The following is a 26102-nucleotide window of genomic DNA, read 5'->3' on the forward strand; positions in this document are numbered from 1 at the left end:
GAGTTCATCATCACTTTTAGAAATGCCTTTTAGCCTAAGGAAGTGATATTTACAGAGCCATGCTGCCCGCTGTGCCGCCTCTCTTCTGCCCAAGTGGCTTTTAAATCTGATGGCCAGTTTGTCCTACAAGCTTTATGAAAGTCAGCAGCTGGCCAGAAGATGGGGATCCCAAATAAGGGTGCCCACTGAGAGAAAGGAAAAGGGAAAGCAGCTTTTGCTTGGTCTCGATGAGCAGACCGGTCAGCAACGCCTACAACGCTCATGCGTCTGCCCCAGCTACTGCACGTGCTGCCATCCCTCCCGGGAGAAGCGTGGGGGCGAGGAGGAGCTCTCATAGCAGGGAGAGCCTTCGTGGCACAGGTCACCCCTCCAGAACTAAAGCCTTAATTTTCTGAATTTCTTTTCTCCAACTCTCTTAAGAAAAGTTGTACAGGGCAGTTTTAGCACAGCTAGTCTGCTGTCATGAAAATGATGGGTCAGCTCCACCCTAAACATTGACAAGAGATTCCTGAGGGTGAAGTTTCTATTAAGTAACAGATTCGGTTTCTCAAAAATACTCCTAAGGTTTGGATACAATGCCCAGGGTATCACATCCCCTGTAACACACTAGCATACCAACTGGACTCTGTTGCACTAAGTAGAGAGGACCATGTCTTGAAGGCAGGGTAATATCCCCATGATCCCAGTTACAGAAATAGGTCTCTACTCCCTCGAAAGCCCACAAACCACCACATTAGCTTGTGGATGAACAGCCCACAGCCACAGAACAGCTGGGCAATGCGACTGTACCAAATGCCTCATCTAAAGCTATGTCAGTGGCTTTCAAATTTCCCTTCTTGGTTAACCACAGACAGCAAGCTCGACAGACCAGCCTGCAGAGATCACTTTGCATTATTTTCATGACATATTTCTTAATATACACCAGCACTTGGACATGTTTTCTACTCATACACCACCTCTCCAATTTTAGGAGGTAAGGTCTTCCTTACCTCAATACTACCTGTTGACTTACCCAGTGGGACCATCAGAGCTAAAAGGCAATTGCAGATGCTACTGCACACATGGCCAGCAAAGACAAAACTTCAGCCAATTTTTCACTTTTTGTGGGAATGCAAAGCTACAGCGGGTACCTCCATCACACTGCGTATCTGAGACACCTACGGCATTTGTTGGGCAGCAAAGACAGAATTTGTCAAAATTGACAAAAATTTGTTGGGTAGCACAGGCAGATGTCCATACATCACACGAAAAGCTTCAGGCAGATGCAGGAACAGGACTGCAAAATCCATCATATCTTTTCTGCTACCACATCATCCTGCCCTAGCCTTTAAAGCTTGGTGTGGTGACTGTGGTGTCACCCTCTAGTTTTTAAAATGTTTCCATTTTTTTGTTTGTTTCCAGAGGAAGGCTCTGAAGCATTGTCAGACCTGTGATTACAGATGTAACATCTTTGCCTCCACCCTTAAATCTACTCTAACTGCCAACCACTGTCCATTACCACCCAACCACGAGGATTAGGAACCCTTCACAGCACCACAGAGAAGGTGGGAAGTACAATTATTTACAGGATCTCAAAAGCTTCCAGATGACAGAATTCTTCATAAAACAAGTTTTTTACTACAGCTTGCCATGTTAACAGCCTACTAATCACCATTAAAAGATGCTATTAAATACTATACAGTCCATAATTATTTGCAGGCACGTCAGTTGGTGAGGAAGTCAGACCTAGCTGACACAGTAAGAATAGCTGAGGAGTCCGCAGCACAGAGGACATTCGGGGGATTTTTTAATCTTTGTTTTTAAAGAACGAAAGTGCTGTAAGACACAGCTGCAATCTTGGCATTTAAAAGTTGCTTCTTTTTGCAGATCATTCAGCTTTTACTGTTGATAGGAAGGAGAGGCGTGTTATTTGGGCTTGTTTCCATCCCTCACAACTTCATTTTCCATTCTCTGGTCAATATTTCACAAACCAGATGAAACGATACAGACAAAATAGATGTTTGTGTGGTACAGCACACTCCAAGACTGTACTTACATCATTGAAGTCAAATTACCTGCGAGGTCTCTTGTCTGCCAACAAGAAAGAGGCTCAAAATCTGTAGTCACAAATTGTAGGACAATTCCTAAACATTTTTTAAAAGGGCAGCATCATTAAAGAAACCCAACATCCTTCAAGGAGCCTACGACTGGAAAAGCTCCCAGTCGCTGTCTCTGCCTCCCCGTCATCCCACACAACACAGCACCTACTTTTCCTCATTAAAGCGTCACTTATTAAGTTTAAAGTAGCTTGTGTGAGGCATAAAAGATCCTCTTCCTGAAAGGCAGAATCCGATTGCTGCAGTGGTTAGGAATCACCTCGCTTCCAGTCCCAGTCTTTCCGCAGAAAAGCTACAGGCGTTTGTTCTTGTGTCAGCATTGCCCTTTAACACAAGTCTCTTCTTGAGGTTTGTTCAAATGGTATTAAAATAAAAAGTTGCTTGCTGAGGCTTTATGCAATAAGAGCTGTTCCTGTGACCATACTTTGAGTGTATTAACTTCTTTCCAAACACCTAAAAAGTTACCATCACCAGCAAAATACCAGTATTTTTCTTCCAGCAGCAATAGCGTGTTTTATATGTACAAAGAGATACCACAAAAAGTTGTAGCAATATTTCTTGTTAACACCATTGGTTGCAACTGTAAGAGATGCACCTCAAACCCAGCAGCACGTGCACCTTTGGTAAAGGTGGACAGCAGCTTTTAGAGGTGCGTTTGGATTAACCAGAGCAGCAGCCTCCAAAGGAGCGGCGTGCCAGTTCCTGCGCTGTGTCCTAAGAAATTAAAAGGCAGAGTCGATAGCCTACCTTCCAGTTCTCCTTATATACTGAATTTCTAAACAGATCCTCTTCCCCTTCCCCAGACATATCCCTCGCCACTTTGCTACTTCTCTCTCATAAAGCAGATGTCTATTCCATATGTATAAAGTTTGTTTACTCACTCAAAAACTCAGCCCACCCATCTGATGTAAAGCAAATGCATCCATAGTCATATGCACAAACTGCTCCTCACTCTGCTGTCACCAAGCGCTGCTTTTAGGTCCTTCCATTAGCAACACGCAAGACCGGGAAAAGCGTGTAGTTACAGGAGCAGAACCCCAAGTGCTTCCCCTCAGCCTGCTTCCTAAGGTCAAGCTTTTAAAGGCTTTTCTTAAACTTTCCACTTAACTTTCTCTTAAATTTTGGGCAGTTTCCACTAGCATGCCAACCCCTCTGCTCAGGCTAAAACTCCAGTACTGCTGTGATACGCACTAGTCAGGGTCTGGCTGCTTTAGCAAGGAAACACTGATGCCTGCACCGAAACGCCTGCTGCAAGGACCGCTCTCCAGCAAGGACAGCTTTCAAAGCCCATCGGAGATGCATGAACGGGAACAAGTTCAATTCCACTTCAGAGTTGTATTCCCAAACGAGAAGGCTACGTGCATGCCTGCCTAGGGATGCTTATATGAACAAACTGCTTGTGCAAACACGGTATGCGAGAATTTGGGGCCTCCCATGTGTAACGCAGGTGTGAAACAGCAGCCACAGATCAGCCAGCTCCTGCCTGCACACAAAAATTAAACCCTGCCGCGCACCACACAGTGCTCTTGGAGCATGAGACGACACTGAGAGCGTGCAGGGAAATCTCTGGCATGGTGCAGCTTTGATCTGGGTCGAAAACAGATTTTTAAATGCCTTCCTGCTGTTGTAATGTAATGAAAACTCAGAAATACGAAATCATAGGCTGTATAAAAGGATTTAAGATGTTAACATTAAGAATAAAGGGCTGAATATTCTATTTTGAAAGTCTCCTATTGCTTTTCTCTTTAACTTGTTATGATAAAGGTGTTTTTATCATTTAAATTGCTTCTTATATACCTTACTAAGAATACTTGTAACATAAACTTTACATTTACCTCTTCAGTTTTTAAACTTTTTCTTGGTTTCTTGACTACAGACTTTATCAGACATTCTTACCACTTATTTATTGCCTTGGGGTCATTATATATTTTTACATCAATTTTTTTTACAGTAAGGTTCTTCCAAAGATACATACAGACAGGGTAACACAATAACCTTCATCCTGAAGCTTTCTGTTTTGTCTAATGATCCCTGCCCATTAAAATGGTTTCACGGTTTAAGTGAAGCAAGCTTTTTCCTCTGTCAGCACCTGAATTTGAAGGCATAGCAATGGTATCCACAGATGGTTTTAATCAGTCTGATACCAGGAGGGAAAAAAAAAACAGCATATAGTACAACCTCCAAATCTGATTGCCAGGTCAGATTTCTGTTTCTGGAGTCAGATTTATTTTGTTCTAAAAATGTCAGGGGGTGCCAGGAAGCAATGGGCCATTTCTGGCTCCATAAAAAAAAACCCTAAGCTATATCTTGATTTGAAATCATAGCCAGCAACATATACGGATTACTTGTTAGTTTTTACAGAAGCTGTATTATGTGGATTGAAAGGCTTTCCTTTCTCAGTAGGCATCGTGATGGAAGCCTTTTAAGAAAGTGCAAGGGACTCAAACCACGTAATGTTTCCATGTGCAGCCTAGGCGGTATTTTCAGGAATTTCAAGATTTGACAGATGCCTTTTTAAAATGTAGTTTGCTTTCAGTGAGTCATAAGGGTTCAATACTGATCATATTCTACCATAAGACACTATACCCGAGGAACAGCATTATGCTACGCCTCCTCAGTCAGATTTAAGATCTCCCTCCTTGGAATTCAGTTACAGGAGTAAACAGTTGTTATCCCACCTGAACGAGAGCAGGGGACTAGAGATCCATCTCAATTCCAAAACATGGAAATACTGAACAGCCTTACAACTGTTTTATTCATTTCAGTCGTAAACTAACTGCTGGTGTTTACCTCACTTCAATGTCTTGAGGCATCCCCGATTTAAAGGGTTGCTAGCCTCAAGCTTACTCTTCAGAGCACTGCAGACATGCTAGAGGGGGAAGAGATTTGTCTTGCTAGGCTTTCGAGTCTCCCTTGTTGTTAAAGAAAAATAACCTTTGTAGATTATGGAGTGACTTCTTACCACAGGTGTTTTTGTTTGATAGTACGTGGATGTATCTGTGGTGTCGGTGTGTGCAGGAGCATAGAATCACCCAGTGGGTCTCACTGTTCCAAGCCAACGCAGCACGTGCTCTATAAGCCCTTCGTGGTAGGCTCTTAAGATTAAAAAAACAAAACAGAGCTGAAAGTCTGCTAGAGTCAAAGCACAGGGTAAGAAATTGTGTTCCTTCACTTTTTGAAACGTGATAGACAAAGTCTAACGTAAAGCTTCTACACAGGGTGCACCAGTATGTACCCCCAGCTATAGAAAGGATGGCCATCAGCGGAGGAAGAGGAAACAGTTGTGTAAGTGCACATGTCCCACCCTGTGTAAGTCAGTAACAAGTACGAGAACCTATGTAGGTGCTTGCAGGTGTGCATGAACAGAGTCAGACTTGGAAGGGAAAGGGAGCTACAGCCCTTTGAACCCTTCCCCATCACCTGCAGCCCTTCCACGCTCAGGCTACGCGCTGTTCCTCTGCCTTCTGATGGTGCAATCGGTGTTTCCAGGATGTTAAACGTCCCAGAAGAAAATGTGGATGAGGAAAGGGCGGGTTAGTAGCTCCTATCTTTGTGTAAGAGTCTTGTCTGAACTCCAGGTCCCAATCCCACAACTAGGCTCATGCAGAGCCCAGAACAGCAAGGCTTGGAGAGACAACCTGCCAGGTTCCTAAAGATGCTAACTGCTTTGTGTGAGTAAATAAGACAATTGACAGAAGTTGTGCTAACCTCTTTGCGATGCACAGTCCATGTACCAAGTGTATATTCAATAGGAGAAGAACTGTATTTTCACAATGCCAGCTACAGTGTCCCCACAGAACAGGCGTCAGCCCCATACACATCACTGCTGCGAGTACAACCGAGCAACAGGGAGGGTTCAGAGAGTTGTACTCTACGCTCAGTTTATTTCAGTATTTCAACTGCGTACATGAATACGTTGTCTTCCTAGGACTACAGTTGCAAGAAAAAGTACTCCAAATTACTATGTGACCTCATTTTTCTTTTTTTTAAGTGCCAAAATTCTTTGCTTTTCTAGAAAAACACAAAACCCCAAGACACACGCTTCACTGGAGACGCAGCACCTGTGAAATGCCTAAGTCCATTCACAACTTTTACATAACAGATGGCAATTAATAAGGGTCCAACAGTTTTGTTTTTCAATTAATGAGAGGATTAAAAGTGTGGCACATGTTCCATAATATTGATTACTATATGACCCACTGTTAATTATGTTTAGTAAGAGGCATGAGGAAAAATGTGGAGCAAACCAAAGTTAATTCTGTTTGGCTTTAGACAATTCACCAAGTTTCTCCAGATAAAAAATGGATGCTCAAAGCCTCCCATTGTTTCATCATCTTCCTGTAAAATAAGCAGCCAGAAAAAGATCCCAAGTTTGTTACTGTACAAAGTTATGAGATAGTTTTGATTTTAAAAGTAGCTTAAAGGAGTGTCTAAATGACCTTGTCCCACTTGATGATCGAATTCCTTTCTCCCTGAGGCTCATCTCTTGTCAATACGTTATCAGTGCATAGACAGTGGTAAAAACATGTTGTACACCACCAGATTGGAGAGGACAACATGATTAATCGTTTGTACAACATTGCTCACAAGGTTGTTTGCTTTCATTATAAATAAGCAAGACATTCAAGCAACACGTCACCTTTCCAGCTTGAATGAGAAGTTCTACTTTCAATGTCAGGTGATTTGTTTAAAGTTAGTACCTAGAAATACTGTGCAGCATTTTTATTATGTTAAATGTTTCTCACTTGCATAACACAGCCCATTCCTGCAAGAGTAAGTCTCTCAGACGGGCGGCTCTGGGACTCTCAGACTGCACACTGTGCAGGACGGTAAAGGAGATCACAGCCCCCAGCACGCTTCAACACATTTGTTGTCCTCCCAGCTCTATGTTTCGCATTTCCTGAGCATTAGGCTGTAAAAACCATTTACAGAAAACTGTAAATATTCCCCCTGCAATGAAGTTGTAAACATCTAAGGAAAAAAAAAAAAAAACAACAAAACACAAGCAAATGATAACCACTAACATTATCAGAGACCTGAGCTACAGTTACAAACACACATTCAAACTTATTCTGAATAAGATGAAAATAACACGTGGAAAGGATGGCTTTAGTAACCATAATGTACCTCAAGCCTAACACGGCTTAAGAAGTTTAACAAGTCTAGCCATTCTCTTTGCTGTTACTAGGAGAAGCACGTACAGTATACAAGCTGTTGATGCATTGAGGATTTACACAGTGGGTATCTCCACTTTGTTCTCTACGCCGACTCCTATGATTCCAGACTCAGGGTTTTTTTTTTATTTTTTGCTTGTCCTAAGCCCACTGACAACTACTGCACAACAGCTTCTTCCCCTTCCCGTGCACTGCTCTGCCACTGCTGTAGCTGACTTCCAGCATCGCTTCAGCGGGGTTCAGCAGTTGCAGAAGGCCCTCCAAGCACAGTGGGCTTTAGCTGTAGGTCTGTAAGCAAGCATCCCAGGGCAGCGTCACCTCTCCCTTCCCAGGTCATAGAGGATGACAGTGACCTGAAGAGGTTCTCTAGTAACTCTATGATTCTGTGGACTCCCCCCTGCTATAAGACAAGCTGTCTGTTGTGGTGTGCCCCCTTTTTTAACAAACTTTAACTGTTTGTTAACCCATGAGCAGACCTCTCTGGTCCTACAAAAGGGAACCTGCTGTGACAGGAGTTCCTTACAAGACCACGTAACCAAACGCCATTACCCGCGTTCTCATCTAGTCAATTCAGAGACAGGAGGCGAAAGCGGTGCAGGCGGTACCAGAGAAGAGCCGGCACATCCCCACGTCACCAAGCCCAGACTGGGGGGCAGCTCCCACAGCCGCCCGCACCCCATCAGCGCGGCTGCATCTCCTCGAGTGACAAATGCCCGGCACGGCCGTGCCCGCACAGCGTTCCCCCCGCCCTGGGGGCGACCCCCCATCTCCACCAGGCCATTTCGCGGCCGTCCCGCCCCACCCGGGGCAGCGCCGTGGGGAGACGCGCCCCATCCCCGCCGCCCGGCCCGGCCCGGCCCCCTACCTCGTCCGCCGCCGCGGTGCACCTTGACCAGCACCTCCGCTCGGCCGCCCGCTCGCAGCTCCCGCCGGAGGTAGAGCCGCCCCGACGCCCTGTCGACCCCCACGGGGGTGGCGCCGGGAGACGCCAGCTCGAACCAGCCGCCCGACGCCCGGTCGCGGGTCCGCGGGACGGTGAAGACGGTGTCGCCCACCCGCGCCCCGGGGGGCAGGCGGGCCGTGTAGCGCCGGGAGCCGGGCCCCGGCGGCCGCTCGGGTGGCGGCAGCGAGCGCGCCCGCCGCCGCCTCCCGCCGCCGGCCGCCGCCCGCCGGGCGCGCACGGCCAGGCGCAGGCACCGCGCGGGGCTGCGCAGCGGCCGCGGCCGGCCGTGGTCGTGAGCCGCCACGCAGAGGCGGAGCCGGCGCAGCCCCAACAGCGAGCCCACGGCCAGCACCTGCCCGCTGCGGGGCACCACGAAGAGCAGGCGGCTGCCGGCGCCCGGCGGCCAGGGGCCGTAGGTGAGACGCGCGTTGGCGCCCTCGTCGCCGTCGGAGGCGCGGAGCCGGGCCACCTCCGTGCCCAGCGGGGCCAGCTCGTCCACTTCCAGCGGCCGCGCCGGCGGCAGGCGCGGCCGGTTGTCGTTGCGGTCCAGGACCCGGACCCGCAGCAGCGCCTCCCGGGGGGACCGTCCCGCCCGCCGCAGCCGGAGCCCGTACTCGGGCTGCGCCTCCCGGTCCAGGCGCTCGGCCGTGCGGAGCAGCAGCAGCCCCCGCCCGCCGCCCGGCCGCCGCTGGAGGGAGAAGCGAGAGGCGCCGTCGCCCTCCAGCGCCCACTCCCCGGCCGGCTCCCCGGGGCCCAGCAGCCTCCGCAGCGGCACCCGCAAGCCCCGCACCCGCGTCCCCGCCGGGCTGTTCTCGGGCACCCGCCCGGAGAAGCGGAGCAGGGTGGGGGCGCCGCCGCGCCCCAGCCCCGCCGTTCCGCAGAGCAGCAGCAGCAGCAAGGTCGGGAGCCGCCCGCAGCCGCTCCGTCGCGCCGGGCCCATCCCGCCCAGCCGAGCGAGCGGAGCCCCCCACGGAGCGGCACTGCGCTGCACTCCTGCCGCGCACACCCACGCCACGTGGAGACCCGGCCCGCCCCCACCACCGCGGCCACTCAGAGCCTTGGGCGGGGACGGGGCGAGCCCGCTCCCCCGTGGGTGGAGGCAGAGCCCCGCCCGTGGCAAAGTGTATAGCAATTCCGGGCAAATTTCTATTTTCCCTAATTCCAGAGCTTTCTTTCCGGGCTCCTCTGCCGCTTGCGCGTAACGTCTCTAGACACTCCCTCCTGCTCCTCCCCAAGCGAGGCGGACCCAAGACGAGGAGCAGTGCTTCCCGGGGAGTGACTTCGTGGAAAACCGGCAACCTCCTGCTGTCCTGAGCGCATAGGAAAAACTCCAGCTAAGCTAAAAGAGCAACCAGTACAAGAAACAGAGGAGAAAACACTAGTGCATAAAGGAGAGAGGGCCTTGGGGTGCTTGAGTCGTTGAGAAATACTTGTGACCAAGCAGACACGTTTTTCTGATGTGAGCTGGGCTTGTCTTGGAAATGTGGCCTCTCAGGAGCCCATATACAGGTTGCTGGTCCTTCAGGGAAGATGCATTTTTGTCAAAAGGGGGAAGAGCAAAACATGTCTCAGCATAATACATGAACAATAGCACCAATTATTGCATTTAAAATATTTTTGTGAAAAGAATAGTGTGTGGTGCTCTTGAAAGGAATGCTGAAATGGTCCTTCTGAATTAGGCAGGTAAATGCATCAGTCCTGCTAAACATGCGTAAAACAATCCGGGCGTGGGAATCATTGCAGCAGTTACAATGTGATCAATGGAAGCGTGAATCCAAGCCAGACCACTCCAATGCCAATCACTCCCCACTACTCGTCAAACCAAACATTACTCATTTTCCCATAGCTCCAAGCGCAAACCCCAGTATTTTCCATTCCTGCTAATAAACAAGAACAACAATATCTCCCTTTGCATAGTGACGGTAACAGCTTAGGAACAGGCTTTTGCCAAGCCTCTGCATCCAGCTGGTCAAACTGTGTTAATTTTTTTCCATTAAAAATGCTCCCTCTTGCTGTTTTGAACACAGGTTTGCTAGTTTTACTGGAAGGCTGTTAGCACGGCAGGGGTGTTTGTTGCCAGCTGCGTTGTAAATTCAGTGATCATGTATTTAGGCTGGAAGTGAAGCTTTGCTCAAGAAAGCCAGAAACCATTTCAATCAGCTATAGTCAAATATTACGGGCAGCAGTCAAAGGTGACAACCAACTGCTAGATCTGCACTTCTGCCGCCTGGGGAATTACCAGTTTTAAGGAGAGGTGATCACTGGGTGATCACATCATGTTATTACAAGCTGTCAGCCTGTATTTTTACCCTGGGAAGGTGAAGGGATGATTGCTTCTAAAAACCAGCACGATGTGAGATCTCAGACTGGGAAGGCAAAAAGTAAAACCAAGTATTTTTGGTTTACCAGTAACAACAGGAAAATAACCATCAAGATCCATCCATGGTTAACGTGCTGTAGCAAGCTTTGAGTGTGTTATCTTTACTCTTTGTGCCCTATGTAAAAATAAAAAGTGAATAATACCCTGCCTCACAAAGGCACTAGAAAGCTCATTAACTTACAACACTTAATGAGCAAGCCAGACCACCCGAACGAGCGTTCAGTTTAGGACAAGTTTAGATCAGTACTGAGATACAGCGCGACATACCCTCTTCTGAAATGCGTTCCGTCCTACTGGCCTTACACAAACTCTCCACAAGCAAATTAAACCCTCTCAATGCTCAATTTTAACCTACGTTACAAGATGTGCTACCCCTTCTTTTCTCTTCTATTCACACACACGCATTTAGAATCATACGGTTTTGTCTACAGCCTGTCAAGACACGAGCTGGATTTTATTCACAGTACTCTCTCACACATATAACCCACGTATTGTTAACACGCTTGTTAATACATCATTCTGATGATGTAAATTTAGGCTTCTGCTGCACGTCACTCCCATGGATGGAATTTAGGGCCCACCTTACAGAGCAGAACCCACAACAACCTTGCCTCCGTGGATGCTTACTAGCACAACTGTGTTATTTTCAACATCCAGTTGCACAAAACCTGTGCTATGACAAACCAAATATATATGTATTTGTGGACACACATCCTATCCTACAATTTAAAGAGATGCAAACACAATTGAGGTGTGTCTGACTGTGATGCTCTAAAATTATGTGACTGCATCCCAGCCATGCACGGCTGAAATATTGCTCTTACTGGTGTCAGGCAGTTGTATACGCATTAAATACATGTTTTGAAATGGTGAAAGTTATTTATAATGGGCTGTTCAGATGTTTTTTCAAGCAACAACAAAAGGACCAAACTGCATTATTTTGTTGGAAAAACGAAAGTATTGATGAAAAGACTAAACATCTCGATCAGCCTTTTCAATGAAAACCATTTTTCTTCTGGAATTGAGGGGTAGGGCGGGAGCTCCAGTTCAGCAGATGGGGACCGGGGAATTCAAAGCACAGGCTTGTGTTTGGGTCTCTTTAGGGTCAGTGGGCAATATTCTGTCCTAGTAACTACTTTAAAAACCAGGAAGAGAATTTTCCACTGTTCACAGTTGACTCTATGTGCTCATCAGAGATCAACAGGCAGCCAAAAAGCTTAAGGAATGGTAAGCAATTCTCAAAAGCTGTATTACCTATGTATAGATATACAGTAAATATTGAAATGCTTCAAGACTGTCCATTCCAGACCAACCTCATTTCCTTCTCAGGACACTGCCAAGAAAACGGTATGGCTCTTTCTGTGTGGCCATATTTTCCAAAGGAACTTGACTCTTCTTGTGAAACTGAAGCAGATAGACCGATGCAGCGTTAATCCAGAGGCGACCTGAGTAAGGATAGCAGACATGGCTCTTGGCTCCGATAGGAAGCAACACAGGAAAGAAATAAATCTAAATTAATTAAATAAGCTCCTTAGATATCTTCAGGACACTGTCAGCTTCTATTGCCAAAGGATCACAGTGAAATTTATTTTAAGGTTTGTTAGAGAAGAATCCTAATCTGGTGAACCGAGGACTGCGAATTGCAACCACTAAATCTAAGAGTTGCTATTCTGAGACCGAACCATCAGCAAGCCCAACAGCCTTCCTCTGGCCCTCTCTCGCAGCTGGGACAAGTCCCTGAATGCAACCAGCAGTTCAGACTACAGCTCAGATCATCATAAAATGGGCCAAACTGGGAGGAGGAGGAAAAAAAAAAAAGAAAAAAAAAAAAAAGCAGCAGCATTTATCCAGCTGTTAATAATGTGGAAATAGATGCAAATTACACTGTTAGTGTGTGTTTCAGAAGTAAGTTTTCATGATGAAATGAAAACAAGACTTGATTTTAATGTACCTTTCTAAAAGTGCATAAACAGGTCAATCACTTCTGCAGCAGTGGCTTTGTATTATTATCCAGAGTTGAAGTTAGATCAACCAAGGAAACCACGCGCGCTCCTCCCAGCATCCAACAGCTACTCCGGGGAGACCACAGCTTCTGCGCTCAGGCTCTCACAGACAGCGTAACAAGACGCAGCGAAGAGAAGGCGGCTGCATTCTTGCCTGTCCTTTGTCAGCTTTGTTCAGAGGGGAGAATGGCTTAGGGCATCATTTTATATTCACCCTCATTTTACAGAATCTGCTCCTATTTATTGCAACAGTGTAAAAAAAGAGAAGTCAGTCTTAACATGTTTTTGGTCTTTCTATAGCCAGTCAGTATAGTACCATCAGGAGTCAAGGCTTGACAGCAGACATTACAGTCAAAACTTTGAAACAAGAAGAAATTCCAAGGCATTGTAAAGTTGCTCAAAATTCTGAAGGTAAACGTATATACTGCTGGTGTGTTATAACCTACTGAATAGTTCAGTATTACTCGATATTGCTTTATGTTTGTATATTCTATATATGCAATTTAATTCATAATGAGATGTATCTTATCTCATTACTATTAAAAAATGTCTTTCACGTTTGTTACCTAAGCAATCTGAAAGCATACAGGAATCGAAGTATGCAAGTCTGGGTCACAGCAAAAATTGGAAAATCTGGGAAACTAGGTCCTAGAAACAGATTACAGAGCTACAATTTAGGGGGAAGAAAACTCAAACCAACAGTAATTTTACCTAACACCTCTCAAACATTGATTATAATCAGAATATATATTTTATACAGAGATATTACACCCATAAAATACATATACACATTTTTATATACACCTATTTGTATACACATATAAATATAAATTCTATTATATATAATAGAATAGTCTGTATTTCACAGCTGGTAACCATGCTCTCAGTTTCGGATAAAGACATGGAAGAGCACACAAACACCAACATGTATTTCATGGTGCCAGGAAGCTCCATTCCCATTTCAGCTAAGCAATCACAAAGCCTGGGTACTTGAAGAATTCATGGATAAACTTGAATAATCCAACATCACTGCATTTAATTTTTTTAAAATTAAGCTTGTTTCCTGACTGGTCTAAAAGGAAGCAGTCTGATGAATTGTTCAAACCCATTAAGAATTAAAGACGTAAATACATATTTTTTACGTGCTATATGATTGATTTTTGGAGAAGCACTTTATCGGATATTTCTATCATCTTTAGAATTTAACTAAAATAATGTCAACGTTTTCATATCATTATATGGTAAATTATTACAAAGCAGTCTGCATTCAAAGGTTTCACTCCTACTAATAATATCTTACAAAATTATAGAAGGCTCCAATATATTTAATCATAATCTGTAAAAATTCAAGACAGATGACACATTAGTTGATTAAAAAAAAAAAATCAGTAAGCAATTTATTTCCAGGTGACATGCTTGCTGTAGGAGGATCTTTAGGGAGAAAGTCAGAGTTCAATAATTCCATATGAAGCACCTGATATTTTGCCACTCATCCTCATATCAGTATGTCTCAATAGGTAGTCACAGTCAGCATGACAGCTAATCCTCAAGAGCTGTAAGAGTATTTATGCTGCCCCGACAAGACAGGTATTTGAGCTATGCTGTACAGTCTTCACTTGACTGGAAATTGCATATGCAAATAATGCAACAGAATACAAAAATCATTTTATTACTGCAACAGGGGAAGGAGGTTAATTCATTATGAACTACATGTTTTTTGTGAAAGGGTATCAGACTTCTCAAAAGAAAGCATAAAACAGTTTTTATGTGGCCCAAACAATCCATACTTTCTGGACTTAGCTTTTATTACAATTTTTTTTTTTTTCACAGAAAAAGTTTGTCACAAGAGAAAAATATTTACTGTGTATACATTATTTTGATAAAAAAACTGTCCAAGACAACAAACAGGATAAAAGGAATTGGATTCCCTAAATCTGATATTAAACACCTGCACATGGATATGTCCATATGCCATATACACTACTGCTAAATGTCACTGTTAACAAGTAAAGCACCACCAATAATTCTTCTGCATTACTGAAGTAACAAAGTTTGAAACTTTGAAAGGCATTAAACACCCCCCTCTTTTCCATCAAGTCAATAGGTATCCTTAAACATCACTTGAAAGGCAGAATGACATACATTTAACTGCGCTGAAGTCAAAAACATTGCCAGATTAATTACACATTTAAACATCTGGTTGAGGTACCAAACAATCCAGAAGACATTTAGGCATTGCTAGCCCTGCATTTGGCATAGTAAGAGTGCAGCAACATAATGGTGGTATTTTCTTTTAGCTGTACTAATGATGTAGAAATGATTACTAAAGTAACACACACTGCATGTTTTAGAATTTTCACTTCCCCCCCCCCAAGTTAAGTTTTAAAGAGAGTACTAAAGGCATGATTATACAGATTTACGTTGAGGTATTATTTCTCATGAACTATTGCTTCTGTTGGAATAAACTCAGCTTTTCTTTCATCTCTAATACCATAGTACTCTAGAGTCCACCTGCCCGTCAGTATTTAGGAGATTTATTGATTCAACCACCATTAATGATAATAGAAGTTACTCTCATTACATCTTCAAATCACAAGAGTAAAACAGACATCTCTAAATGCAAATACAACAGGCATGCCCACACATTCACACGAACAGCCTACGCTTTCTCCTGTTAGATTTTTAGTTAAAGGATACGTTATACATACTTAACAGCAGTCATTAAGAAGTGTTTCAATGACAGTTTACAATCCCTATGACCTGATCTTGCAGCTCCTATTCATGTGAATTGCATGGGAAAGCTGATGAAGGGTCACAAGATTTGGACATTTGCAGATGACTTAGTAAAAATATGGTGATAGAACAAGATTTTGTCCCTAACCTCCTACCTTTCTGTAAACAGTAATGCCACCAGAGCAAATAGTTTGAAGAATTTTCAATGCCTGTTAAACATTTTGGCCCTCTTTCTTCCATATTTGTGTATCTCCTCCTTAGCCCCCACAATGGAAATTGTATTTAAGATTGTATTGTATTAAATTGTATTTCCATTTACTTTGGAAGAAACAAACCCAGTACTTTTTAAAATAATATGAATAGAAGCTTATGTTCTGAAATGCCTTTATTTAATTAGTCTCAAATATCTCCTGGCAAATCTATCAACTGAGTTCAAGTGTGTGGTAATTCAGGAAGTGAAAGAGCGTTTTTTTAAGATTAAGACAAAACTGTACATGTCAGTTTAGCTGTGGCTTGATTAAACTTTAAGCCACAAGTCTAACGGTAACAGGTGAGTGCCTGAAAATACTATACTCAATTTATTCTTTCAAGGTAATTTTTTTGCGTTTAGGAAGATCAAGCATATCAGAAATTGGAAATGTGAAGGAGGAAATAAGCCAGCAAAACAGCAACACAAATTGCCATGCAAATTCTCATTCTTCCCAGTGAACAGCTGTTAGATGGCTGGCATACATCCTAGCTGCACCACTCACTACACAAGCATCCTCGGACGCAGGGGTATTAAGACACAACAGAAGCTCCAGAAATCAGAGGGACAGGAATTAAAAAAAAAAAATATCTTCACAAAAGGAAACACAAACTGAGTTTTTTGTTTGATTAATAAAAGCTTGCAAGGCACGTATTTCAACTGAACTGCAACATCTATAGCAAAACAGATCAAAATTTGCAAAATGTTCCCCCAGCCCTTTCAGGGAGTTAAACCTGTGACCTGGTTGAAAACCAAGCTAGGGTTGTGCGTACAAGTCCGATGTAATTATGCCCTACTATTGTCCTTCTGAGGGATATCATGAAACTTACATTTCTTTTTCACAAAAGATGGAGATTAGAATAGATAATATTTTTGCTAAGCCATAGCTGGATAAGAAATTCAAGCTTATAATTTTATGTGTAAGATATGATTCTTCCAGTCACTCATTTTAAAAATGATGCCTTTTTACTGGAACAACAGCAATGTTTCTCCCCCTTCTTGTACTTAAGGCTGCTGTGCCAGTGGTGCTGCAGTACAATTTTCTCTAATATAAAAAGCAAGGTAAAAATCTTTAATGATTCTCCTAAAACAGAATCAATTGAAGTATCAAGAATACATCTTAAAAACTATGACAAAACTAATAATAACTATGTCACAGTTCAAATAAAGTTCAACATGTTCACTTAAACATGTATAAAGGCCAGCGTGCTACAAGATAGTTTTCTTCAGATGTACGGATGGCCTTGTTTGTGTTTTTCTTAACATGTGTGCTCTATATGTAAGTATTCAAACTATGTTTTATGTGGTAACACATACATACAGCATTGCGGTAAAACACAGCAGGCAGTCAAGGATAGTTAAATACTGCATCTTGGCATGGCAGTCTAAGGCATGAAGCCGTAAGCTATGCGACTTCATCCAGCCAAGTGCAGTTGTAACCCTGAAGTTTGCTACCTGGAATGCCTTATTGCTGTTATGAAATGGTATTCATTCAGGCGAGTAAATGGCTGACACACAGACATATAATTCCTTGACAATGATTCAAACAAACTTAAATTGTATAAGGAACTCTAGACTTACTTCCAAATATTACATCTACATTCATACTAGCGCATACAGAGAAGGTTCCTGCAGGCCTGCCATAGCTCAAGTTAATACACTAGCTTCTGTTCTCCTACGGTAATTGAAAAGTCCGAAACAGTCCAGTGCAGTAAAACACATGCACTTGTGCATAAGCAAATAAATGCAGACTGCATTTGGCCAGAGACACACATACACACTACCCTCAACACGACGACTGTATCCCCAGAAAGGATATTTACTTTTAACTAGTAACTCGGTTATACTGATAAATGTTTCTCTCAATGATCACATCCAATATACTCGATGCATTTATCTGAACGTTGGTTTCAAATAAAATGCATAATTTAACATCTTGTCAAGACTCATAGGCCTAAAAATATAACTGAAAGTAAAAAACAGATTATAGACATGTTGACTTTTACAACAATAAAGCTTTCTTCTTTTAAATCACTCCAATAGTGATAATAGCTAATTTAAAAAAATCTCAGCACTACCTGTTAGTGTAAAGCAAGCAAACATATCTGCATAGAGCAGACAGGAATCACACATACACACCAACATGCTGCAATTCCTAGTAATTTCAGAGTTAAAATCTCTTAAATTGCATTTTATCAACAAGTGTGGTAAGGATCATTTTGCAGCTTTCATTTGCAGAATGGTTTGCAGATTTTTCAATTGAAGGTTCATCCTATTACGCCAGATCCTTCATTAAAGACATCTGGGCTCCAAAGAACCATTCCCACATGCCTGATAGACTGGTCTCCAGGCCAGGTGTTACAAGAATCAATGACTGCAGGTAACTCCTAATGGGTGAATAACCTCTTCCAAAACTTACATCCTGTTTTTTTGTCCAGCTACACCTATGTAAGCAAAGTTACCATTACCTTTTATTGGATTTTCCATTCACAACACCAGGATTAGGCCCAGAGTTGGAATTAAAGCATCGTTCATTCTCTTGAAAGTATATCAGCCAGCAACAAACAGGATGAACAGATAATTTGTTAAGAAAAATAGTTGTAGAGGCAAAGGGGGTCATATAAGGAAGACAAACTTTAGAGGGAAGCAAGATTGCAGAGTACTTTCCCAAATTTTCAAAGATCTCAGTGTAGTTGCATAATTGATATAAAAATAGCTATGAACAACTGTACCATTATTTATTAATGGTGGTGATTATAGTGTTTTAAATTACAGTTATGGCACTATCTTAATATAACTATCACATAATGAGTTGAATGCAATGATGTCATCCATCCCTCCCCATACACACACACATATATACCAGCACGCACACAGAGAGGGTGAAACAGAAGTGCGGGAGTCTCAGTAGCAAACCTAGCTGTCCTGCTACACTTGCCTAAAAACAAGTATGGCACACTGTTGTATAATGGCCCATTCTCATGGCTGCTAAGACACACATATGCATACACACGTACACATTTAAACATGGAAAAATCCTGAAGGCAAGTTCTTTCCAAACTGACGATCTGACTTTGTCAACTCCTACTGTTAGGTCTAAGACCAAGCACTTCCACTAACATGTCTCTAACAATGTAGAGATCAGTGCCTTAATCTATGGAAGTGTTGTTTAAATAAAATCTTCCTTATTTGATTTATACAAACACTATAGCTACACATAAGATGTATGAATATGTGTTTGATAAACACAGAAATGTTTACAGTGGAAGACAGGAAGAATTAAAACACCAAAAAACCAAAAAACCCAAACACTTGCTTGAAAAGACTCGGGATACCAATTGCTTTCTTGCTAGAAAATAAAAGCTATATGACTTAAATGAGCTCTTTAAATAATTTTTCTGCATCTACTGAAGTCTACCCACATTGGCTCTCTAACAATAAAGTTAGAAATCTCATTTACATGAAGATTAAGATGATTTATAATGGGAAGAAAAATGCAAAAACGTGGAAGACTGTCACACTTTGTAGAGACTGTAAAATAGACATATTTTCCCGTTTCCTTCAAGGATGGTATCTGTGTCTGTTGATCTGTAGTTCAAAGAATTCCAGTTTGGTAAAATAAAGTTGTCAATACACTGCATGTGCGCACATGTATCTGCAAAAATAACTTCCTTGATCAAAAGGAACTCTTCCAACTGAATTTCATTCACAATCAATCCTCAGAAAGAAGCTTGCATGCTTTTTCACAACTGGAAGGATATCACAGTGTTGATTCTATATACAAAGTAGGATCTATTCCAGTATACTCGAGTAAAATAATTCACATATGGAGAATAGTTCATTTTGATTTCATGACAAAATCGTCCATATTTTGAGTAGGCATAACTGTCGCCTTCCTCACAAACCACCTGTCAGAAAAGAAGAAGATCTAATTAAAATACTGAAGGTAAGTCATTACAGAACGTAATTCTGTACATTTAATTTAGTTCTGTATTCTGTAAATTTCATTTATAATAGACATTTAATTTCCATACTGTATGACTCCAATAAGCTGAAAAGATATTCCCCTATAATTTGTTTAACCATCTAAAATAACCTTGGTGAATTAATACCTTTGTCAGGATAGCAGGCATTAAAACCAGTGTACTTTATTCATACAATAAAGAACAGCAGCAGTGGAAATTATCCACATGCCCCATTTACCCAGTACTTCAAACCTGACCTGCACATAGCATACCACCTATGTAGGAAAGGAAATTCTCAATTACCTTTTCTAGGCCAACTAAGTTTGACATACCTAATAAGGACTGAAGACACACACTCACGTATCGCCCTATAAATGCCAACCAATTGTCTTGGAAGCAAATTGCTTGTGCGTTTTAGCATCTACTATCTGATATCCTTGAAGAAATCCCTTCGCTACTCCTTCTGATGGCACAAGTTTACATGGGTTTAAAAAAAGGTGGTAGGACAAATTCATGGAGAAAAATCTATCGGTGGCTACCAAACACAAAGATATTTCCCCTGAGGTACAGTCCTTCAGCAACAGACTGCTGCCTTGCCCTATCAATAATCATATCCTCTCAGCCAGTGTCACAAACAAGATATCTGACTAGGATTACAGGACATCGTCCAAGCTAGAAAGTAATACTTGTCTTCTTAAACACAGCAATTTGGAAAGCACATCCATAGACCTGTCAACAGCATAACAGCCTGTCCACTGTCTCACTTATTTTGGGAATAAGTAAATGCCGTAGTCTCCAACTACGTATACACTAGCTTCCACTAGTTTGGAAAGTCTTGATAATTTTTCAATATGACTTAGGCAATTTTTGTTAGCAAGCAAACAGAGAGTTTTGTTTCAAAGCTTCCTGAGACAACACACTATATCAACTTTCAGGAACAAACTATGTCAACTTTCTGAAAAAAATATTCCTGTTGGCCATTCCAATATTTTTTCTACAACTAGCATTTTTAGCATCCAACCCAGTACGGACTCAGCCACACACAGGAAGCATAAGTGATGTTCATTACTAGGCCAACCAATCTTCTTCTAAAAATATTGAACACTCAGCTGTCTACATTTAAATGTATATACCAGTTGTTTTGTTACAGATTTAGATTACAGACATTCAGCAGAACGGATTTTAACTGAAACTCTCATCATGAACCTTCTTTTCCCCTTCTTAATCTCTCCGCTTTAAATAGGATAACTCTTGTCACTTCAGGACAATCCTAATCACACAAAAATAGTAAATGACTGGTTTTGTGTACTGACAACGCTGTGTGTGGCACTTATCAAAGACAGGTTCCTTGCATTGGATACTGTCTCTTGATGTTTCCCCCCCCCCTTTGATTGAAATTACCATCGCAAGCAACAGCTGCTCTGAAAAGTACTGGGAAGTGTTGCTTAGGAGGAACTGCTGAATAACTGGATGTTAGGAGTTAAAGGAGGAAGAAACTCATTCTGATGTATGAATCAAACAAAACTTAAAAACCTGACAGTAAAACTGTGCTGATGAAGTTAGGGTGAGATCAGGATTATGTGCAGGAGAGAAGCATGCAGGAAGCGCAGAGATGAGAGATGCAGGGGTATGAGGCAATGGAATCCTGAAATTGTGCTTAATTGTTCCAGCTGACATCCTAAGTGTGAAGAGGGAACAGGAACTTAGTCATGGAAAAACAGAGCTGAGAAGAAACTGAGAGATAACATGCTGATTATCAATGATGGAGGTTATTCATACACACACACACAGACTGTTATGGTATAGTATATTGGTTACAACATGGAATAATCATGGCATACATGATTTTAGCAGCAAGGCAAAGAAAGAAAAAGGATAGATTTCAGCAATGGTAAGGAAGAAAACAGAGACAATATCCTCCATGGATAAACTGGCCAGGAAACCTACAAGTGAAACTGACACCAGTTGTAGATTCCTGGGGAAATTAGAGAGTAATCCCCTAAAAATGCATCACCCCTATAATTACTCCCCCAAACAAAAGCAACTACAGAAACGAAATGCTTCCATTACAAGTTCTTTTGAAACATGTATCATCAGAAGTAGAGCTTCTAAAATACCTAACACAGATGAACAGCTTGGATTTTTCCCCAAGAATGGAATGTAAGACTATATACAAGAAACATATGTATGCTCCCCATTAGAAAAAAAAAAAAAAGGCATTCAAACCAAGGATTAACTTGGTATAATTAATACACAACAAGCTGTAATGTCAAATAGATGCTTAAGTTCTTTTTCTTAGTCAGGAAACCAACTAAATGAAGCTAACCTGTGATTGCTTAGAAGTAACTGGTGACTCCTTCTCCCCTGTTGACCTGGGAACAAGCAACCAAACCCTAACTGAGTTTACAGCCACTCCTGCCTTTATAAAGTCAAAACTTTTGCTGGATTCCCAAGAAGCAGATGAACAAGTGGCAATGAGATCTCTTTATAAACCCCATCCCATTCCCTACTTGAGCAGCAAGAGCAGCACTATCAGCATTCAGAGCAGACACAGCATGGCAATGACTGAAGTAGCATTCATGGGTATCTTCATAACTCTACAGTTTATTCAACCAATCTTTCTACCAATCTTTAAGCTGTGGCTTAAAGTATCTATCGGGATGCTAACCTATCTGCGAGACTGAACCGAATAGACTTGTAACCTCATCAGTACCAAACAGGCTGTGCTGAACTGAATGCAGACTAGTTCTCATCCCAGACAGAGTTTTAGAAGAACTAAGTTTATCCATTTTAAAATTTCATCTTTAAAGCTAGTAAAGAATGCCCTCTGAGGCAGGGCTTTACTGCTTTTGTAATAATCTCTTCAGTCTTCAGTAATAATAATTTTGTAATAATCTCTTCAGTTACAGTCTTAAACATTTATATAGTTAAATGGTTTTTAATGATTGGCAGAAAAGCAGCACAGTTACTAATACTAATGTATTAGGAGGGATTAGGGCAGTTAAAAAATAGTATGGGGTAAGATTACAGGTGTATAAGAAATGGACAAAACAAAACATCATTGATCACTTTTAAAATGTATGAGTCTTTGTCTACATGACAATTACAATCAGAAAAATAAGATCAGCATTATAAGATTTCTTTTTAAATGAATTATTTATGCATTCAAACATTCATTTTTTTCTTGCTGTTACTTACATGACCATTAGCAATATCCAATAGATCTTTAACTCTACATCCTCTTACAGGTCCCACTTCATTGCAAATCGAATCCTCAATAATCAGAAAATTGGCTTTGTAAGATGTGAGTATCTTATAAATATCCTCTGCTGACCTCTTTGAATAGATCTGATAAATCTATAAATTAAGAAAACATAGAATCATAGAACAGAATCATAGAATCATTAAGGTTGGAAAAGACCTCTAAGATCATCGAGTCCAACCATCAACGCAACGCTACCATGCCCACTAAACCATCCATGTCCCTAAGCGCCTCATCTACACGTCTTTTAAATACTTCCAGGGATGGTGACTCAACCACTTCCCTGGGCAGCCTGTTCCAAGGCCTGACCACTCTTTCAGTAAAGAAATTTCTCCTAACGTCCAATCTAAACCTCCCTTGGCGCCACTTGAGGCCATTTCCTCTCGTCCTATCGCTGGTTACTTGGCAGAAGAGACCAACACCCGCCTCGCTACAACCTCCTTTCAGGTAGTTGTAGAGAGCGATGAGGTCTCCCCTCAGCCTCCTCTTCTCCAGGCTAAACAGTCCCAGTTCCCCCAGCCACTCCCCATAAGACTTGTGCTCCAGGCCCTTCACCAGCTTCGTTGCCCTTCTCTGGACACGCTCCAGCACCTCCACGTCCTTCTTGTAGTGAGGGGCCCAAAACTGAACACAGTATTCGAGGTGCAGCCTCACCAGTGCCGAGTGCAGGGGCACGATCACCTCCCTACTCCTGCTGGCCACACTATTTCTTGTGTGCCTTCTTGGCCACCTGGGCACACTGCCGGCTCATGTTCAGCCGGCTGTCAACCAGCACCGCCAGGCCCTTTTCCTCTGGGCAGCTTTCCAGCCACTCTTCCCCAAGCCTGTAGCGTTGCCTGGGGTTGTTGTGGCCAAACTGCAGGACACGGCACTTGGCCTTGTTGAACCTCATACAGTTGGCCTCAGCCCATCGATCCACAGGTTCGTGCAATGCAAAAATCAGTGACAAAGTAAATACTTGGGATTAATGGTATTTGGAATGCTGCTCACATATAGTGGGAGTGGCACCAAGCAAATAATTTGCATTGCCAGGTGGCCTAGGGGGCACAGAAGAGCAATGCAAATGAGTGTGTCATGAGGAATGTTACAAGGTCAACTTCCTTGGAGCGTTAACATTTACAGTACTCCCACACATCTCAATCAGGCTCTTCAGTCTTACTTGATGGAACAGTCTATAAATCACTGATAATATACACACATTTATGGAATTGGATACTCACATTTTCATTTCTTTTTAGAAGATCATCATCATTATATAAAGGCAAGCTCGACACCATCCATCCGGTACAAAGCTTAATCACACCCATTAACTGCGGGCTGCCTGCAAACACAGCAGCCACAGGAGCCTGTCGTCTGCAAAAGCAACATCAACATACACATCTGAGTACAGGATGCATTTCTCAAAACAATGTTTTTAATTTTAAACACCTTAATCTTTTAAGGTCCTAAGGTTAATAAGTTAAGGTATGAACTGGAGTGCATGAAGATATAATTGGGGGTCTAATTACAACCGGTGTTAATGCTGCAGTGGCAGTAATTTCCTTGCCAGGAAAAGCTCAGACCTGCAGCAATATGGAGTTTACAAGGAGGGTCTCCTGCTGGGGCAAGGGCTGATGGCTGTTCTCCTCCCTCCTTGCAATCCATGGAGCACCAGTCAGAGCGGTCCTGGAATGGATCAAACTATTGCTTTTCTGAACGGTTGCTGACTTGTGACAAAACAAGCTCGGGAGGGAGGGTAGGTAGAATGAGAAACAACATGATGTTATCTTGTAAGGCAAAGATTTGTGATTATTTTCATTTGATCTCTAGGACCATGTATTTAATCATCTACGAGTAAACAGTGTCATGATACAGAATAACGTCTAATGTCTACAGTAATTATGTTTCTGGGTTTGGTTTCATCTTTTGACTATTCGTATTCCTGCATTAGTGAAAGAAAACAGTCATTATCACACTTTATTACAGACTTCGGGCAACTTTTCCTGCAGAGAAAATTCAAAATTCAAGATAAATTCATTTTATCAGAGAGAAAATTTTAAGAAAATATACTATAATAATGACATTCAATTAAAATTCCAATATGGATATCTAAGTATATCCTTAAGGAAAAAAAAAAAATCCATATTTTCATTAAAAATATGAACAGCTGCTACAAATAAGGGTAGTCAAATTGCTCTTAGCTGAGTGAATCTCAATGCAATTCACCATGATTAATTATGTACTTGAAGTGTAATATATGCAGACTAATGTAGAAGCCATTAGGTACTTGGCATTATTCCACTTGCTGCCTTGAAGAGCTACAGCACTGACAAACAACATACACTACTATTAACAGAAAGAAGAAATTGGCTGGAACACCATAATTACCAGCCTTGTCTTTTCTGAAGATGAACAGAGGTTGACATTAAAGACTACATAAATACAGAAAATAATATTCTAAAAAAATACAGTTAAAGGTAAGTAAGTTATCTGAACACATGGGATCTAACTTTGAGAGAAGTGCAGTTCCTAATGACGTAGTTCAAAGTTAGATTGAATGAGGCCAGAATCAAGTTCCGAAACTTTTGGTGAGAAGAAAAATATATCTGTGAAAACAACTTGACTCAGTATTAGCTATGTATATGGGTCAGTATGAACTATACAACACAGGTCAGTATTTGCTATGCCCTGCCTAGCCAACCAGATAAGAACCTTTCCAGCCTTCTGGTCAAAGGGGAAGTTTGAATCATACATGTTACACTGCATGTTTCTTGACTGAAGTTTCTAAATCCTCACATTCAGGCATTTCATTTCACTGGCTCATGCACACAAAAATTTCAGTGTTTCTGTCCCCCGTGGAATTACAATCAACATGAATCCTCTAATCTACTGAGAAGTTAGCATGCGAAGAACCAAGTACTAAGATGTCCACCTTTATTTGGAAATTAGGTCTAGTAATGATATTAAACATGATTTGCTTGCGTGTTTCAGGACCTTCTCCTCTTGTAATCAATGATAAATTCTTGGTTCTTTCCATGGGAATAATACCAAACTTTAAATACACATTTCTCCTCCCATCTCCCCCTACATCATGTAATGACGTAGCAGGGAAAACTCAGATTCATAGAGTCCATTCACAAAATGCTGAGGTAAAAATACCCTGACATAAAGAAGTAAAATAGAAATGTAGGACTTTATACTTACTTTATCCATGTCATGAGTTCTACTGTATCAGGATCATAGAATTCTTGTAGTTCTGAAAGCTCTGTCATTATCCTAGGGAAAAACTGATGGAAACATATTTTTCGTTACTTACTGTT

The 26102-nt window shown here is 42.1% G+C and overlaps 1 protein-coding gene across 6 annotated transcripts in view; it reads right to left on the bottom strand.

Annotated features, from left to right (window-relative positions):
* Positions 1-26102, bottom strand: part of DPY19L4 (dpy-19 like 4) — a 58376-nt gene that overhangs the window by 8519 nt on the left and 23755 nt on the right. For 5 of the 6 annotated variants that reach the window (XM_075141457.1, XM_075141460.1, XM_075141455.1 and 2 more), the window contains 4 exons: positions 25987-26069; positions 24024-24156; positions 22740-22898; positions 14383-19484 (listed from right to left, as the gene is read on the bottom strand). In XM_075141457.1, coding sequence (XP_074997558.1) covers positions 19320-19484; positions 22740-22898; positions 24024-24156; positions 25987-26069 — 540 coding nt within the window. In that variant the 3' untranslated portion in view covers positions 14383-19319. Of the gene's footprint in view, positions 1-14382; positions 19485-22739; positions 22899-24023; positions 24157-25986; positions 26070-26102 lie in introns of those variants that run through there. The other variant, XM_075141459.1, reaches the window with a different exon arrangement.

Source organism: Calonectris borealis, chromosome 2 (assembly GCF_964195595.1).
Source record: "Calonectris borealis chromosome 2, bCalBor7.hap1.2, whole genome shotgun sequence".
Classification (NCBI taxonomy): Eukaryota; Metazoa; Chordata; class Aves; order Procellariiformes; family Procellariidae; genus Calonectris; species Calonectris borealis.